The following is a 19,980-nucleotide window of genomic DNA, read 5'->3' as shown; positions in this document are numbered from 1 at the left end:
GTGTGCAGTTACATCCTGTGCATTCAGGATGTCCATGGAGGAGGATCGCGGGTTGGTTCTCACAGCTGACACCTGCCCTAACCAACGTCCCTGAACTCCTGGCATCATGGTGCTCAGGATGTGAGCGCCCATGCCAGGAGAGCAATTGGTAATGCTGCAGCCTCTGATTGGCTGCAGTGGTCCCCTGATTTCCTGTGATGCCAGGAGCAGAGTGGGGCTACAGCACTAGATCCCGTGGTGGAAGAACGGCAAGTATAGCTCTATTTTAATACAGGTCCAGACTGAAGCAGGGTCACCTGGTAGCCAGACATCCCCTTTAAGTCTCGGTGTGCACTGCAACCAACTTGCACTGTATTTCACCCAGCATCATACTGCAAATACCAGTGGAGGACGCTATGGACAAGCCAGTCCTGTATGGTATGCCGAGCCATATTGCATGTATGCTCATGCACTTCATAGCATTTATGTGCTCATACGATTATGTAATGAAGGGAAGCATCACAGCAATTAAAAAATAAACCGCTCAAAAATGAAATCTTTAATGGGTTCCTTTCCCTCGGCATCGTGGAACATAAGGGCTCCCAGCCTGGTACCATCATCATTACATGCAACCAAAATCATTTCACAAGTGTAAACCATAATTCATACAGTGCGGCTGCAGTAGACAAGTCCAATCAGAAAAAAGGCAAAACGCAAAGTAATCCCCCTGGGATGTGCATGGTAAGCGCGTCCCCCGCGTCATCGTCCGCTCAGTACTCATCCAGGGTGTCTGCTCTGGGAATAGACAGGCCGCGCTCCTTCAGGGCCAAAACCTTCACCCGCTCCGCCTCCTGTTTGCTCTGCTGTTCCACACGCTGTTCCTCTAAAATCTCCTCAATGGAGACTTGAAGTAGTTGTGTGTCGCTCTCCTTCTCCAGGTCCTGCAGTGACAAATACAGAGATTAAAGACTTATTCACACCAGCAGGGCTGATTCTGGTGCATAAGAAACACTGCATGTCTAACATCTGTATGCGCTGCGTGTCCATTCTCTGACACCGATGTGAGATCTGTGTGTCTTTTTGCATGAGACAACCCAATTTTTTTTTTAGAATTGCTTAGCAATGATCCAAGAGTGGTCATAAATGGCTGCACATAGAAGTGGAAGAATGTATCAAGTGGGGTACCACAAGGCTCTGTCCTAGGCCCAGTGGTGGGCAACATTGATCAGGAGAAAGGGATTGATGGGAAACTGATCAATGAAACAAAGCTGGGAGGGATAGCTAACATTAGGGAAGAGAGGGGATTCAGAGAGGTCTAGAAAATTTTGAACAGGGGGCAGCGACTAACAATGGTATTTAACAAGGAGAAATGCAAAGTCCTACATCTGGGCAAGAAAAATGAAGAAAGCACATACAGAATGGGAGGAATTGGACTAAACAGCAGCACGTGTGAAAAAGACTTGGGTATACTAATAGATCGTAGACTGAACATGAGTCAACAATGTGATGTAGTATCAAAAAAGCCAAACAATTCTGGAATGCATGAAGAGAAGCATAGAGTCTAGATCACGTGAGGTAATTATCCCCTTCTACTTTTCCTTAGGCCGCCTGCAGATGGGCGGAAATTCTGCTGGGGGATTTCCTGCAGAATTTTTGCCCTTGGAAGCTGCCATAGGATTGCGTAAGCAAACACAATCCTAGGCAGACGTCCGCGGTTTGTCCGCGCGAAATCTCACATGGCAAACAAACCGCAGCATGTTCTATTTCTCTGCAGGGCTTGCAGAGCCCAGCACAGAAACGTCACTGCCCAGCCACCGGCTCCGGTCTGCGCATGCGCCGGCTGCCCGGCAAGCCGGCACATCAAACAGCCGGAGCCCGCGGGCGAGTACGCACTGCTGTCTGCAGGCGCTCGGGTTGGGTCCCGCAGCAAGAATCCTCGCAGCCGGATCCGACCTGCCCATCTGCAGGCGGCCTTAGTCAGACCTCATCTGGAATACTGTGTCCAGTTCTGGGCACCACAATTTAAAAAAATAATAATCATCCAACAGGAGCAAGTTCAGAGAAGAGTTAGGGTGATCAATGAGTGGAACAGGTTACCACAGGAGATGGTGAGTTCTTCAATGGAAGTCTTCCAACAAAGGCTGGACAGATATCTGTCTGGGATGATTTAGTAAATCCTGCACTAAGCAGGGGGTTGGACCCGATGACCCTGGAGGTCCCTTCCAACTCTACCAGTTTAGGATTCTATGATAAGTGTAAAAATGGAGTGCACACAGATTTCCTCCATGTGTGCTCCATTTTTTGCACAACGATTGACTTGAATAAGTGACTGACATCCAAGAAGTCAGACCAAAACAGATTGCATTTTTTTTTTTAAACAGTCCTTGCAAAAAATCATGTCTCAGTAGTCCCATTGACTTGTAATCAGTCAGTATACAGTTTGGTGCTGTCGGTTGCAAATACGGACAGCATACATGTGAAAACCCTCATGTGAATAAGCCCTTGGACTGGATTTTAAGAGTAGGGCCCACCATGTACTGGTCACAGGCGGTGTGTGAGCCATCAAGTCATAAGGAACAGATTTCCTGATGAAAGACAAAACCCAGGCCACATAAGGAGTCACAGGTTACTGCAATGTCCAGTCCTTACACTGGTGTCCGTTTTATTTGAAAATGTGAGTTCTCCCATTTAAGACCCTCTTCCAGCAGCGAGGTGGTCTCTGGAAAACCCAGCATGTCTATGCATTAGCCAGACAGCCCATTTATACAATAAGACCTGTGTAATGCTTCATTTCTCCTAAAGGTGGCACTGCAAAGAGATCAATCGTTTGCTGCTCACCAAGGCATCCTGCGGTGGGACAGTCTGTGTTGGAAGTATACTGATGATTGTCTAAAGCAGACATCCCCCATAACCCCATCAGGACCACAGATTTATCTTGTTTATAGATTTTCGTTCTTTCCTCTGAGATAAGCCGTGTGAGGACTTGTGTTTTACAGGACGAGTTGTAGATTTAATTTCATCATATACTGTATTGAAAAACTTAAACACCTAAAGGGGTTTCACAAAATCAGGTGTACCCATATCCACAGGATGAGGGCCAGCTAGTTACTTGTTGGGGTTCAGACGGCCGAGACTCCCATCGATCCTTGGAATAAGAGTATGGAGCATCTGTACTGAATGCAGCAGCGCTTATACAAGAGCACTGCGGCTCCATTCATGTCAATGGGACCAGCAGAGATACCCGACTTCAGGCACTATGCCATCTCCAACAGTCCTGTTGAAGTGAATGGAACCATGGTGCATCAGCCGCTTTATTCATTACCGGATGCTCCAGTTTCACCATCCTCAACTATTTAGCCCCCATCCTGTGTGCAGAGACCCAAAAAAAAAAAAAAAAAAAAAAAGACCTGAAGCGCTCATCTGAGGGCTATGCACATTCAGTTCTTTAAAAGGGTTGTCCCGCGCCGAAACGTGTTTTTTTTTTTTCCAACCCCCCCCCCCCCCCCCCCGTTCGGCGCGAGACAACCCCGATGCAGGGGTTAAAAAAGAAATCCGCACAGCGCTTACCTGAATCCCCGCGCTCCGGTGACTTATTACTTACCTGCTGAAGATGGCCGCCGGGATCTTCTCCCTCGGTGGACCGCAGGGCTTCTGTGCGGTCCATTGCCGATTCCAGCCTCCTGATTGGCTGGAATCGGCACGTGACGGGGCGGAGCTACATGGAGCTGGCATCCTGCACGAGCGGCCCCATTGAGAAAAGAAGAAGACCCGGACTGCGCAAGCGCGTCTAATTTGGCCATTAGACGCCGAAAATTAGACGGCAACCATGGAGACGAGGACGCCAGCAACGGAGCAGGTAAGTGAATAACTTCTTATAACTTCTGTATGGCTCATAATTAATGCACGATGTACATTACAAAGTGCATTAATATGGCCATACAGAAGTGTATAGACCCACTTGCTGCCGCGGGACAACCCCTTTAAGGCCAACTTGACACATGTGAGTGCGATATTGGGCGGTGAGTCACAGCCTGATAGCACGCTCGCCAACATGCGATTTCCTTGCAGATGCAAAACTGCCTTGCAACACCTCAGCAGTCGTCCACCACAGCTGACAGCGAGAGGATGGCCGACCTTGTGGAGACACCTCACATTGCACTCTCGTGCAACTAGCACGTGGTGCGATGCTGCTGCTGGCCCCATTGAAAACAGGGGATGCAATGCGAGAGCACACACAAAGATAGGACATGCCGCGTTTTGTTTGCCGTGTCACAATCGTGTATGATTCTATTCAAGTGAATGGGATTCATATTCGCACGTCTCACAACAAACATCTCAGCCGTGTGAAAACCGCCTTTGTGTCTGCCTGAAGCCTTCTTTCTATAAGAGCTCACTCACACGAGCGCATTTTGGCTGTATATTAAGCCCGTAGACTTCCGCCCAGTTTCAGCAGCGCTGGCATACTTTGACAGCTAAAAAGATTGCTAAAAAGAAAAAAAAAGCAATACTCACCTAGCCGCTGCGGTCCGGGCTTCCCCTGCACTCACAAGTCTATTGCTGTAGGCCAGGTTTGAGAACCTGGCCTCCAGCAATAGAGTGCTGTTATTGGTTGTCGGCGCTGGCTCGATGCCCAATCACAGCCCTTCAGCAAGCTCTGATTTGCTAAGACAGTCAATGTAAATCAATGGGGTCTTAGCACGGCGTATTAAACGCATAAAAAATACGCACGTAATACACAGCCAAAATAAGCCTGTGTGAGCCTTAGACCGGGCTCACACAATCGTATCTTGCTGTGTGATATACACATGCGGCATGCAGTCAGTATGCAATGACACTGCATACTGCCCATCGCTATATACTATCTCGGTGTGTATGCGCTGAGATGGAACATGCTGCGTTTTTTTCTTGAGCACATATTTTGCGCACGTCATGTGGGAAGTATATACTGACAAGTATATAGGAGACGGATGGACGTATTTAAAGCTTAGAATACAAATGACTTGGAGACAACTTTCTTAGGGTAGTCTTCCAAGTTGAGCTGACCACCGGCTGTGTGTATAACTGCCACATGCAGGTTTTAGGCACTTCGCTTACTTACTATTTCGCCAAGCAGCACCACGTTCTCTCCTCGTACCACAAATATTCCCCTGGGAATATCCCCATATTTCTTGCCAACGTGTATCCTTTCCACAGTCTGGTGCAGAACAAGATTAGCTGAAAGGGGTAAGAAAAGTACGGATGAGAGATTAGATCAGTCCTCAAAACTCCCTCTGACTTCATATTCCTTTATCCAAGTGCTATGTGATGTGGCGCAATACCAGATTGCGGCTGGACAGAAGAATGGTTTGTTAGGGACAGCGGCGCTCCTGACCACGAGCGTCTGGTAATATAGCGCGGCCGCATCCATGGACCATATAGTCAACAGTCACACTTTTTTTGAGGAGATACAGCTGGTGCCATCATAGGTTTCCAGGAAGAGTAAGGCTGGATGGATTTCCAGCGAAATCTTCGTGGATTGGCCACACCGAAAATCGTAAGAATTCAGCTGGAAAACTGAAGCTGCGGGTTTTGGAGCGGCTTCACTGCCTGCATATCTGCTGCGGCCATCTCTCCCCATAGAGAGGAGAGAGGCTGCTGCGTAAAAAAAAAATTGACACGCTGCATCCTTAATTTCCACGCCGCACGGCCGTTTCCACACGGTTTGTCTGCAACGGATTGGCTGCAGCGTGTGGATAAGATTTTTGCAAAATCTGGTCCACTTTGCTGGCTAATCCTGGGATTAGGAGCTGCATTTGGAATTTCCGTGCGGACGTTCCGCACGGAAATTCGGCAGCAAATCCGTCCCATGTGAACCCCGCCTAAAGGCAGATTGTACACTTTCCCAACTTGTCTTTTAGTAAATTCTTGTATCCATGATTTAAAGGGGTTGTACCAGGATTGCAAGTTATCCCCTATCCACAGGAGAGCCGCTCTCATATTTCCCCAGTCCCACTGAAAGAGAATGGAGTGCTCCAATCAGTCTCCTCCTCACAGTGACGGGTGCAGTAACCCCAAAGTGAGGAGGATCAGGATACGAGACCCCCATTCTCAGCAGTGAGATCCCCACCGATCAGCAAGTCCACTGTGAGCCTATGAAAATACGCCTGTGGACAGGCAGCCTTAGTGGAATTTTTCTTTCATTCTACTCCCATTTCAGTTGCTTTTACAGTCTACCCTGCAGCAAAAGTGACATGATGGCTGTATTCTGGGGGCAGTACAATTACGACCATACCAAATGTACTCCTTTTTTTAAATTTAGTGTAACCATCTTCAGACCACAATAACTTTGTCGATGGGGTTGTGTGAGGGCAACTTCATACGGGCGAGCGCGATATTGGGCAGTGAATCCCGCCGCTCATATTGTGTTCGGCATCCATGTGAATTCCCCAGGAATGTGAGGCGTTTTCATGTGAATTTGTGGAATTTCTCCCATTGTTTTCTATGGGGCCAGTGCTACCACCAGCCCCACTGACCGCAATGGGCGCCGTGATGCGAGGAAGGAAGATAGAACATGCCTCGATTTGTTTTCCGCATAGCGTCGCAGTGCCATGCAGGGAGACATCGCTCATGTGTATGACCCAATTCAAAAGAACGGGGGTCATATTTGTGAGCCTTGCAACGCACAAATCTCATGCGATTCTGCCATGCAATTTTTGCAGGACGGCCTGACATTTCAATTGGTACCATCTGGGACGAAATTCAACCGATTTTCTTCTTGGAGATGGAGTGATCAAAAAAATAAAATTAACTGTGTAAGATAATTAATGTGTTATTTTGATTGGACTTTTACGGACACAGTAATACCAATTATGCTTAGGGGTTTTATTTATTTTTTTTAAATATGGGAAAAAGGGATATATTTTTTTTTAACACCGTCAACATCCCATATTTTCACAACTTTTTTTTATTCCCATAGGGGACGTGAACTTGCGATTGATATCTTAAACCATATACTGCAACGCTGAAGTATGGCATTTCTGTTGGCATTCTATTAAGACAAGCCACAGGCCCATCATAATGAGCAGATATGCACGGTGGCCCCTGGCTGCCATGACACCTGGACAGCACCTCATTACATCATTGCAGGGGACCAGTCAGGATCCCCAAACGGTAATTGAAGGATTTAAATGATGCTGTCAGAATCAACAGTGACATTGAAATGGTTAACACTCAGGTGTACGCTATCAGAGTACACTGTATGAAGCAGGCTCTGCTCCGGAATCCTGCGCTGCCGTCACATACATATACATTGTGGGGCAGGAAGGGGTTAAATTAACCCCCTGTAACATCCGCTGCCAGTCTTTATGAGTAGGGAGATACTGTATGTAACCAGGCATAATCCTGATGAGAAAAACGTACACTGATGGGATGGGGCAGAGACGAGCCAGTAACGACGGCCCGGCATTAGTCAGCATCACTTATACCCTAAGCATGTTCCGGGGCCGATATTAGAGATAAATGCATTGTTATACAGGAGAAAACTCCCCCAAGTGAGGAAGACGTCTCAGAAAGCTAGAAAACGCAGCAAGCCCCGACACCCAAATGCCAGGAGTTTTAGTTTTGATGGTTGGTGAGACCAGGCAACTACATGGTGGCTTTATAATATACAAGCAGTGCGGCATGCTGTGCCGTTTCATCCAGTAAAGTGCTAGTGGGAATGCCAAGAGCCATTATAGCCAATTGGGTTTGTTAGATTCTGGCGGTTCTGCCATTTCCATTGTTCAGCTCAGAAGACGAAGACAAACAATGGCACTCTCCTGGCGCAGGTGTAAAAGGGGTCTTATTTAACAGGTTGGAAACTGCCAATTACTCCACTGCCACCTAGTGATAGTCTTAGGTACAGCAGGGCAATAAGCCAGCATGTTGAAAGTGATGCTGTCAATAGAATGTAAAGTCCACACAAAAACGGTTTACTTTATTAACCCCGGGGATTAGGTCTAGAAAACCTCTGGCACTCGGCATGGCTGTTGGGCAAGTTCCCTAGCAAGAGCCTCATCCCTGTACAGGATGCAAAGACTTGCCCTTCTACACGGAAAAATGACTCCTTCGGTACTCCAATTTAATAGTGAAGCAGAACTTGCACTGTTAGGGTATGTTCACACACCAGATTTGTGCTGCAGAATCCATGTAAAATCTCCATCCCGTTACTTTCAGTAGGACTCTGCCATGTAGCCCGTATAGTACAGCTTTCAGATCTGCATGCCGTAACAAAGTGTCACTTCTGTCTCTAACACCATGTCCTCCCTTTTTCTCAAACTAAACCTCTCTAAAACTGACCTCCTTGTCTTTCCACCTTCTAACCGACCTCCCCTCAACATCTCCATTCCAGTGTCTGGCACCATCATAACCCCCCGACGGCATGCCCGCTGCCTTGGGGTCACACTGGACTCTGACCTCTCCTTTGCCCCCCATATCCAATCTCTGGCCCAAACATGCCACATGCACCTCAGAAATCTTGCTAAAATACGTCCGTTTCTAACCACGGACACGCTAAAGACGCTTGTGGTCGCGCTCATCCACTCCCGGCTTGACTACTGCAACTCGCTACTCATTGGCCTCCCCCGCACTAGACTCGCTCCACTCCAATCCATATTAAATGCAGCAGCTAGACTCATTTTTCTATCCAGTCGTTATTCAGACGCCTCTGCATTATGCCAGTCGCTGCATTGGCTGCCCATCCACTGCAGAACTAAACAAACTCCTCACCCACAAAGCTCTGCATGGCGCTGCGCCACCATACATCACCTCCCTCCCGTCCGTACACCACCCAGCCCGCTCACTCCGATCGGCTAACACCCTCAGACTAATCACCCCTGTAATACGAACCTCACATGCTCGCCTACAGGACTTCACCAGAGCAGCACCCATCCTCTGGAACGCTCTACCCCAAGGCATCCGGACAATTCCCGATGCATGAAACTTCAGACGTGCCTTAAAAATGCACCTCTTCAGGGAAGCCTACCAAATCTCCTGACATAGTCCCTCGCCCCTCCCTATGGTGCTCCACCCTGTTTGCCTTCTGATAAATGATCTGTACATAAAATTTCCTATTGCCTGTGTTCCCCACCCCCTGCACCTCCTGTACCACCCTCAACCCATTTGTGTCTAACCCAATGTACCTTATATTGTAATTGTTGTATTGTTTTGCATTTATCCATGCCTGAAAGCGCTGCGGAATAAGTTGGCGCTATACAAATAAAGATTATTATTATATTACTTCTGGACGTGGATTAAGTGTTCCCGCATGGAATAGCATATGTGGATTTGTTCCTACGGAGCTCAGTTGCTGATTTCTGCCAGTTTTTAAAGGTGGAATCCATGCAGATAAATCCACATGGATCCCGTTATATGCAGTGGAATCTTCCAGGTGAAATTTGACTAAGGGCTCCTACCCACTAGCTTTTTTTAACGCTGTGATATTGCTGTGTTTTTTTATGCAAAGGTCAGTGGGACTTTCTAATGTTAAAATCGCAAAGCACAAAGTCGCTTTGCGATTTTTGTGCGATGTGATTTTATTAGAAAGTACCATTAACATTTGCATAAAAAAAAGCAGCAATATCGCAGTGTTGAAAAAAAAAAAAACACTAGTCGGTAGGACCCCTTATACAGTGTCGAAAACATGCGGCTATTCTGACAGTTTTTGCTGCGGATCCACATGCTGATTTAGCTCTGTCCGTTGCAAAGTCCACATTTGGAGATTGCGCCACGTTTCCATTTGCAGTGACCCGTCACTTTGTCCTGCGGCTCCATGTGGAGACATGCTGGCAATTCCACATGTGGATTTTGTCCACTGAAAGGACAAGATTCACGGGTGGATCTAACGGCAGCGTAGCCACTTAATTCTGGCAGATCCTGTGGCAGGATCCGCTGTGTGAATATACCCCAAGTGTACGCTTTGAATTTGCATTGGATTTTTCAGTGTAGATTGCGCATCTAAGTCTCCACCCGTGATCTGCAGCCAAGACACAGATTTGCCCTTTTGTTTGCAGTGGCAAATCTGCATGTGGAATCTGCATCCAGAAGCGACTTGTCATCTTATTTTTTCGTGTGCGGATTTGAAAGCCACAGTCTGTGCCGTTGAGGCCATGGCTCAGAACCTGCAACTGAATGGAACCCTTTGGCCTCATGTCCACGGGGAAAATCAGGCACGCCGCAGATTCTTCATGTAGAATCCACAGTGGGTCCTCCTGCCCCGCGGAGATGTGGCCTAAAAAACAGAATAAACTCACCTTCTCCAGACGATGCGGAGAATCGCAGCTGGATCTTATTTCTTCGGCCCGGCGGATGTGCTCGGCACGCCAGCGGTGTGCCCCGCGCATGCGCCGGGCACATCCGCCGGGCTGAAGAAAGAAGATCCAACTGCGAAGAAGGGAAGAACCGCATCATCCGGAGCAGGTGAGTTTAATTCTGGTACGGGTCTCCATAGGCTTCAATAGAGGCCTGCAAGAGCCGCTCCCCCGCGGGAGACCCGCACGAAAATGGAGCATGTCCATTATTTTCCTGCACGCGGATCCACACCTGATGGGAAAAATGACATCTGCAGGTATTTAGCTACCTGCGGGTGTCCAATACATCCCTATGGGATGCAGATCCACGTGCAGGAGAAACGCTGCGGATTTAAAGCCCGTGGACATGAGGCCTTTACTGGCACGGATCAGATGCTGAAAGCACACAAAGTCTGCAGCTAGATTCCACCATGTGAACAAACCCCAAGAGCCACAGGTTGTCAGTTTTAGTTTTGCAACAGTTGAGTCACAGGTCGGAGGCCACCGGTCAGGGGAATCACAGTCCACCAAGAAATCCAACTTACCAAACTGGTCAATGCTTCTCAAGTATCCAATAAGGGTTCTTCCATCTCGGAGTAGAACCAGGTGTTTTTCTGCAACAGATTTACAGTCATTAAATAAGGCAGCAGGCAAGGAAGATACAGATCAACTGGTGCGTCTTAAGAACAAAAAAAAGAATCTTGGAGAATAGACCTAAAATGAACAAAAAAAGTGTAAAAATAGGGCTACAGCAAGCAAATGGAGGAAGGAACGCTAACATAAAGGGGGAGTCAAAGGTCAGGGCCACCCATATTTTCTGAAGATATACAAGTAGGAAAGCTTTGTGGCACACTTAGATGGGTGGGGCAGGCATTATGGTGGCCATCTTTGATTCAGCCCAAGAAACTTCAACGGAAAGGGGATTGTGGAATGCATGACTGAGGAGTCGTCTAGTCATTTTCAACTGATGATCCTCTAACTAGGTCATTAGCCGTTGGACAGGGCTCAGTCACTTGGAACCCCCATCCATCAGCTGATTGTCCAACCCGCTATCAGATATAACGGGAGTAATGCTGCCTGTTCTACTTTCTGGTCCTCTGATGGCCCGGACGTCCGGCACCATCTTATTGAGGAGCAGGAAAGGTCATAGAAAATAGCTCAGCAGTTGACAATGCCGGGAATAACGCATTTTCTTTAGAAATGGTACGGTCATTTTTCTTCAATCCCTGCAACCATTTTTTGGTTCTGGATAGAGATGAGCGAGCATACTTGCTAAGGACAATTACTCGAGCGAGCATTGCCCTTAGCGAGTACCTGCCCGCTCGAGAGAAAAGGTTCGGGTGCCGGCGACGGGCGGGGAGCTGCGGGGAGGAATGGAGGGGAGATCTCCCTCTCTCTCCCCTCCCCCCCACTCACCTCTCACCCGCGCCAGCACCCGAATCTTTTCTTCCGAGCGGGCAGGTACTCGCTAAAGGCAATGCTCGATCGAGTTATTGAACTTAGCGAGTATGCTGGCTCATCTCTAGTTCTGGATGCTGCCATGTTGAGTATTAATACAGTAAGGCCACTTTCACGAGCGTATTGCAGATCCGTTACAGATGACATTACAACAAAGTCTCATCACTACGTGTTCTGCTTTTGTCTACCGGGCACATACTGATCCATATTCACCCAACACAAAAGAATAGCAATACGGAGGCAAATACGGGAAAAATAGGTCATGCTGGGTTTTTAAAAAGCTGAAAAAAACTGCGGCCACGTGAATAGATGCATAGAATTATATTCGCGCCGTATTAAGCTCCACAAAACACAGCAAATATACGCCCGTCTGGAAGTGGGCTTATGTTGAATTATGTGGTGCAGAAGACACTAATCACATGTCTTTTCAAATACCTGAAGATATCAAACAACCCAAGACAGAACTGAGATGATCCTGATTGTCAGGAACGGAGGTTTATATAGCTGAGGGGTTCAATCAAGAACACCGAGAAAGACAGCGAATGAGCGCAGGACAGCCAGGAAACGGGTTTACAGGGTCCGGGGGACTCGGAGTGTGCAGGACAAACTGAGGAGTGGTGCACAGCTGCCAACACCTGGAGATCAGACACCGCCGGATGACCAGCTCTTGGTTTGTCCTGGACACTACAAGTATCCCTAAACTTCTGAATTAGTTTCCGGACAGTTCATGCCCTCACTTCCTCTTCCTGGGGGCTCTTAACCGAAAGCCTCGGCCACCTTACATGAACTTCTGTTAGCGACCATCAGGATTATCTCTATCCTAGATTGTAAAACGGCGTCTTCTGGTACCTGAAGAGACACGTGATTAGTGCTTTCCATACCACAAAAGGCAATAGAACTTTATTAACACTTAACATGTCATCCATAACTCGAAAATGGTGGCAGGTATTTAAAAGACAGTTTCCATCAGTTTGTTTCTGCGAACATCAGATATAGATAGCTGCAGCCATTTTTTACAACAGGTCCATTAACCCCTTCCCTCGCCATGACATAAGGGTACGTCATGGGAGCGGGGTACTTCCTGTAAAATTACGTACCCTTACGTCATAGGGATAGCGCGAGATCATGACAGATCTCGCGCTATCCGGCCTCCTGCTGCAACAGCGGGGGTGCATCAGAGAGGAGCCCCCCGCTGTTAACCCCTTCCTTTCCGCGATCTATGTAGATCGCGGCAGGAAAAGGGTTGACAGAGGGAGCGCGCTCCCTCTGTGACTTCAGCCGGCTCTCACGATGTTATCGCAGAGAGCCCGGCTGGTTGCCATGGCACCAGGATGCCAGATACTGGTGTCCTGTATTGCCAGTGCCTATGATCACTGTAATAAGCGATAAGGCATTGCAGGAGAGAAGTCCTGCAATGCCTTATCGCAGCAATCGGTGGTACAGTGCAAGTCCCCCAGAGGGACACAAATGGTGTAAAAAGATAAAATAATATACAAAAAATTACCCTTTTATGCTTTCTCATATTTGCATTAAAAAAAGTTTAAATAACCCAAAGAAAGGCATATTTGGTATTGTCGTGTCCGTAAAGACCTGTACAATAAATCGAACGCTCTCTTTATCCTGCACGCCAAAAAGCGTAAAAACGCTAAAAAACGGAGGCAAAAATGCTCATTTTTAGCATTTTGCTTCCCAAAAAACACAATACATGTGATTAAAAAAATGTATGTACCCCAAAATGGTACCAATAAAAAGTAAGCCCTCACAGAGCTCCGTCCATGGAAAAAAAAAAAACAAAGCCTACACATAATTGGTATCAACATATCCATAACCTATACTGGAAAAGCACGTTAAGAAATGTAAAAACTAAGGAAAGTGCTAAAATAGCCATTGTCTGTTCATCTCCCTTTGGCAAAACAGAACTCAAAATCAAGTTGTCGTATAGATCTCAAAATAATATCAAGAAAATTAGAGTTATCTTAGGGTGAGTGCACGCAGGCGGAAACTCCAAGGAGGATTTCCTGCAGAACTTCCCCCCCGATTGCATTAGTTAATGCAATCCCATGCAGACGGCCGCGATCCGACCGCGTGAAAACTCACACTGTAAACAAATCACAGCTTGTCCTATTTTCTCACGGAGGCTCGCACAAAAATATTACCGCTGACGCGGCTCACTTCCTCAGAGCAGAGAGAAGACACCTGAGGAAGTGAGCCGCGGGTCACTGCAGGAGCACGGGGCACATCCTGCTGCGAGAATGGTCGTAGCGAGATCCGACCCTGGTCGTCTGCTTGAGCCCAAAAAACACACCTCACAAAGCTCTGTCCAATATTTAGGAGTTTACTAGGTGATCTACCCGTGCGTTATTATATGGTTTACTAGGTGATATACCCGTGTGTTATTATATGGTTTACTAGGTGATATACCCGTGCGCTATTATATGATTTACTAGGTGATATACCCGTGCGTTGTTATATGGTTTACTAGGTGATATACCCATGCGTTATTATATGGTTTACTAGGTGATATACCCATGCGTTATTATATGGTTTACTAGGTGATATACCCATGCGTTATTATATGGTTTACTAGGTGATATACCCATGCGTTACTATATGGTTTACTAGGTGATATACCAGTGTGTTATATGATTTACTAGGTGATATACCCGTGTGTTATTATATGGTTTACTAGGTGATATACCCATGCGTTATTATATGGTTTACTAGGTGATATACCCATGCGTTATTATATGGTTTACTAGGTGATATACCCATGCGTTATTATATGGTTTACTAGGTGATATACCCATGCGTTACTATATGGTTTACTAGGTGATATACCAGTGTGCTATATGATTTACTAGGCGATATACCCGTGTGTTATTATATGGTTTACTAGGTGATATACCCGTGTGTTATTATATGGTTTGCTAGGTGATATACCCCTGTGTTATTATATGGTTTACTAGGTGATATACCCGTGCGTTATTATATGGTTTGCTAGGTGATATACCCATGCGTTATTATATGGTTTGCTAGGTGATATACCCATGCGTTGTTATATGGTTTACTAGGTGATATACCCCTGCGTTATTATACGGTTTACTAGGTGATATACCCGTGTGTTATTATATGGTTTACTAGGTGATCTACCCGTGCGTTGTTATATGGTTTACTAGGTGATCTACCCGTGCGTTGTTATATGGTTTACTAGGTGATATACCCGTGTGTTGTTATATGGTTTACTAGGTGATATACCCGTGCGTTGTTATATGGTTTACTAGGTGATCTACCCGTGCGTTGTTATATGGTTTACTAGGGGATATACCCGTGCGTTGTTATATGGTTTACTAGGGGATATACCCGTGCGTTGTTATATGGTTTACTAGGGGATATACCTGTGTGTTATTATATGGTTTACTAGGTGATATACCCGTGCGTTGTTATATGGTTTACTAGGTGATATACCCATGCGTTATTATATGGTTTGCTAGGTGATATACCCATGCGTTGTTATATGGTTTACTAGGTGATATACCCATGCGTTGTTATATGGTTTACTAGGTGATATACCCGTGCGTTGTTATATGGTTTACTAGGTGATCTACCCGTGCGTTGTTATATGGTTTACTAGGGGATATACCCGTGTGTTATTATATGGTTTACTAGGGGATATACCTGTGTGTTATTATATGGTTTACTAGGTGATATACCCGTGCGTTGTTATATGGTTTACTAGGTGATATACCCGTGCGTTGTTATATGGTTTACTAGGTGATATACCCGTGCGTTGTTATATGGTTTACTAGGTGATATACCCGTGCGTTGTTATATGGTTTACTAGGGGATATACCTGTGTGTTATTATATGGTTTTCTAGGTGATATACCCGTGTGTTATTATACGGTTTACTAGGTGATATACCCATGCGTTATTATACGGTTTACTAGGTGATATACCCATGCGTTGTTATATGGTTTACTAGGTGATCTACCCGTGCGTTGTTATATGGTTTACTAGGTGATATACCCTGCATTACACGGTGATTTTATGATTAGCAGTCCTGGAATATACAAAGTGGGCCACAAAACTGAGCCCAGCACCAAATTCTTATGAAAGCTGTGCAAAAGAAAATCTGTGTTGTCCCTAGCAACCAATCACAGCGCAGCTTTCATTTACATCAGCAGTATAAGAAATGAAAGCTGCGCTGTGATTGGTTATTATTGGAAACAAATTACAGGGAAGTCTGAGTTTACGATTTTTAATTACGCCAGTGTTAGTCGCCGGGTGCTGAATGACACTCAGACAAAATGTCACTCAAATGGGACCAGAACTGTGGATTCGTATACAACAAACACAGATTGATTTTATGTTATATATAAGATTATAGAACAAGAAGTCTGCTAGAAGAGGAGACCCTTCAAAGGGATAAACAGTCCGGAGGGTCAGAATGCCAACTGTTTGGATATATTTCATGGAGTGTCAAATGCAACAGTTGAAGGGGTGGAAGAAGTGGGGTGAGGTTGAAGGGTCAATTAGCCTCTAAAATCACAGGTTGTAGCCCCCTTAAGGCCCATTTACACGGAGCTATGATCTCAAAAAATAAATAAAAACGCTAAAAAACGATTGTTAGCTGATCGTTAAATTCAGTCCAACCTAAAAATCGTCGTTCAGCCTTATCAGTAGTTCTATGCGGGTAGTGCTGATAGCATTGCTTCCCCATGGAGAACAAGGGAACTGAAAGCAGATAAAAGCCCTCGGACTATGAACTGCTTTCAGCTAAGGCTTCATTTCCACACCCAATTAGTATTTAAGTAGCTGAGTAGCTACTTAAAGGGGTTGTCCCGCGCCGAAATGTTTTTTTTTTTCTTTTAACCCCCCCCCCCCGTTCGGCGCGAGACAACCCCGATGCAGGGGTTAAAAAAACAAACCAGGTAGTACTTACCCGAATCCCGGCGGTCCGGCGTCTTCATACTCACCTGCTGAAGATGGCCGCCCGGATCCTCTCTCTCTGTGGACCGCAGGGCTTCTGTGCGGTCCATTGCCGATTCCAGCCTCCTGATTGGCTGGAATCGTCACGTGACGGGGCGGAGCTACACGGAGCCGGCATTCTGCACGAGCGGCCCCATTGAAGACAGCAGAAGACCCGGACTGCGCAAGTGCGGCTAATTTGGCCATTAGAGGCCGAAAATTAGTCGGCACCATGGGAACGAGGACGCCAGCAACGGAGCAGGTAAGTATAAAACTTTTGATAACTTCTGTATGGCTCATAATTAATGCACAATGTACATTACAAAGTGCATTATTATGGCCATACAGAAGTGTATAGACCCACTTGCTGCCGCGGGACAACCCCTTTAAAGGGGTTGTCCCGCGCCGAAACGTTTTTTTTTTTTTTTCAATAGCCCCCCCGTTCGGCGCGAGACAAACCTGATGCAGGGGTTTAAAAAAAAAAAAACGGATAGTACTTACCCGAATCCCCGCGCTCCGGTGACGTCTTACTTACCTTGCGAAGATGGCCGCCGGGATCTTCACCCACGGTGGACCGCAGGTCTTCTCCCATGGTGCACCGTGGGCTCTGTGCGTTCCATTGCCGATTCCAGCCTCCTGATTGGCTGGAATCGGCACACGTGACGGGGCGGAGCTACGAGGAGCAGCTCTCCGGCACGAGCGGCCCCATTCAGAAGGGAGAAGACCGGACTGCGCAAGCGCGTCTAATCGGGAGATTAGACGCTGAAATTAGACGGCACCATGGAGACGGGGACGCCAGCAACGGAGCAGGTAAGTGAATAACTTCTGTATGGCTCACATTTAATGCACAATGTACATTACAAAGTGCATTAATATGGCCATACAGAAGTGTATAACCCCACTTGCTTTCGCGGGACAACCCCTTTAATACTTTATGCAAAATGATCGCTTAAACCTGTCACTCACACTGAGCGATCATCGCTCCATGTAAATGGGCCTTTATACCAGTATGTGAAAGAGGGAAAAAGGCGTTATACCCGACTACATGAATAAATGTATGCAGATTTTGAAACTAGATGGATTTACTATTACACCCCCCTCTGGATGAACCCTGAACTGACAGTTTTTTAGGTTGGAAGGATTTTTAAGGCCTAATGCCCACGGACTGGCGGATTATCGTTGTAGAATTTGCTCTCAGACACCTACTGTGAATTCCGCAGCAATGACCGTCCATAGACATGCTGTGGTAATCAATTCTCCCCTGCCCACGAGCGGAAAGCAACTGCGATTTTCCGCTTGCAGGGGAGAATCGCAGCATGTTCTAATTTGTGCAGAAAATCACGCGGACAGCTTCCATCGCAGTCAATAGAAGCCGTCCGTCCTGCGATACTTCCGCTGTGAGCAATGGGGGGGGGGGGAAGTATTGCGTAAATCCTCATCATAGCCCAGCACCTACGTGTCATGCGCACCGGCAGAGACTCTCTCTATGGAGGGGTGAGCATAGGGTCTCTGGGGGACGCCGGGTAGGATTCCACTGAGATTTCGCAGTCGGAATCTGACCCAGCTGTGAGCATGAGGCCATAGATGGGGGGAAGAGCGGAGGAATGTTTTTGGAATAAATGTATTCCAGGGATCTTTTTAATAATTTAGAACAATTTGCAGAACTTTATGATGTTCCCCATAATTATTCTTCCACGCTCGTCAGTTATGAGATGCGTTTGCTGCTTCGGACGGTCAATATCAGCACTTCCAACACCCTCTGGTGAATTTCCTTGGGAGTCCTGGAGCTACAAAGGGTTAATATCCCATTTATATGGACAGAAACCTTCCCATTTACAGAAATTCCCAATAAAGGGAAAAGAAAAATTTGAAAAACGCTCAGGCCATATCAGCGAAGATAAGCGGGCGGCAGGGGTGCGCGGGGGTCCGATTATACCGGAGGCCTCGCTCACATGGGCGGGTTTTCTAAGCGTTTAGCTCTGTACAACGCTCCCATCCATTTCAATTGGGGCGGCTCACACAAGCGTTAAAACGCAGCATTTTTAACGCCGCTATTTTACAGCGACGCATGTTCTATTTTTGGGTGTTCGGCTATTTAAAGCGCAGTGCGGCGCCCATTGAACGCAACAGGCAGCATTTTAAACGCTGCTGAAGACGCGGCTCAACTTGCTACGTCTTCCACAGCGTAAACAAGAGTCTCTCCCTCCCTCTCAGTTTTCAGCTGGGCAGAAAATGCTGAGAAAACGCTGCTGAACCAGCAGTAAGTGCAGCGGTCAAAAAGGCGGCGTTTCTGCAAACGCCTGCGTGACGGCCAGCCTTAACGTCAACGAATATTGGAATTCTATTTAGTGCATGGGCTTTATCGGACTCCATTACAGTTGTAGAAGGTGGATGTTAGATGGACGGTGCAGATATAACCCACACGGTCTGGGATTGGGCAAAACCGCGCAAATTATGGAATAGGGAACTAGCGCTAATTACAATATATATTACGTCCATATCGCTCTTAGTCCCAGAACTTGTATACCGGGTATTGCTGATTGGACCAGGTGCACCAAGTAGCTGCTGATTACCTTCAACCCTCGTCTGGACAGCTGGGGGCGACAGTGAGCACAGAAAATAAGCCCCCCCCCCCCCCCCCCATAAAGTAAGACCACCAGGAGGACAAACTACATAATTAGGTCCTTTACAAGATGCTGAGAAGTCCAAGTACACAGATCCCCATAGCAACCAAGCATTACAAACCCAAAGAAGTTCTGTTGCCATGGTAATTTCTCCCCCATAACACAACAATAGAACAATACTGACTGTCTATATCCTCTATGAGGCTAGCGGTCCCCGGCATGTAATTCATTCTTTCTCCTGCCCCCGGTTGGGGCAAAGCCTCAGACCAGACACCACCTTAACAAGCCGGCCGGAAACGCCACCATTTTTGAAAAAAAATTTTTGCTCTAGTCCCAGCGACGCGCCATATAAACGTCACGGTGACGTCATCAGTCCTTCGCCCGCGGAGTGGGCGTGGTTACACCTCTGCCATCTATCATTGCGGCAATGTGCGCTGAATAGGTGTTGTTAGCATTTGAATCCTGATTGGTTTAAATAACCTAAGTAGGCGCGGTCAGGAAATTATTTGTTACCAATACGCCTGCGCATAAATGTAGGTCATGATTGGTTATAGGGAGTATGACGTAAAGGCATGTTTTACTCCTGATTGGCTAGAATACTTATAAAGGACAAGCGAAGGCGGTAACTAATAGGCTAAAGTGACAGAT

At 46.7% G+C, this 19,980-nt stretch overlaps 1 protein-coding gene across 1 annotated transcript; it reads right to left on the bottom strand.

The window, feature by feature from the left end:
• Nucleotides 1-507: 507 nt before the first annotated feature.
• Nucleotides 508-19,691, bottom strand: LSM1 (LSM1 homolog, mRNA degradation associated). Its single transcript, XM_066593360.1, has 4 exons — nucleotides 19,517-19,691; nucleotides 10,829-10,897; nucleotides 5,078-5,193; nucleotides 508-920 (listed from the first exon to the last, which is right to left on the bottom strand). Exons 1-4 carry the CDS (start codon nucleotides 19,560-19,562, stop codon nucleotides 750-752), a joined length of 402 nt encoding a protein of 133 aa, XP_066449457.1. The 5' UTR covers nucleotides 19,563-19,691; the 3' UTR covers nucleotides 508-749.
• Between the last annotated feature and the right edge of the window lie 289 nt (nucleotides 19,692-19,980).

Source organism: Eleutherodactylus coqui, chromosome 2 (assembly GCF_035609145.1).
Source record: "Eleutherodactylus coqui strain aEleCoq1 chromosome 2, aEleCoq1.hap1, whole genome shotgun sequence".
Classification (NCBI taxonomy): Eukaryota; Metazoa; Chordata; class Amphibia; order Anura; family Eleutherodactylidae; genus Eleutherodactylus; species Eleutherodactylus coqui.
Note: the sequence above shows the minus strand (reverse complement) of the source record. Positions and strands in the feature narration are given on the sequence as shown.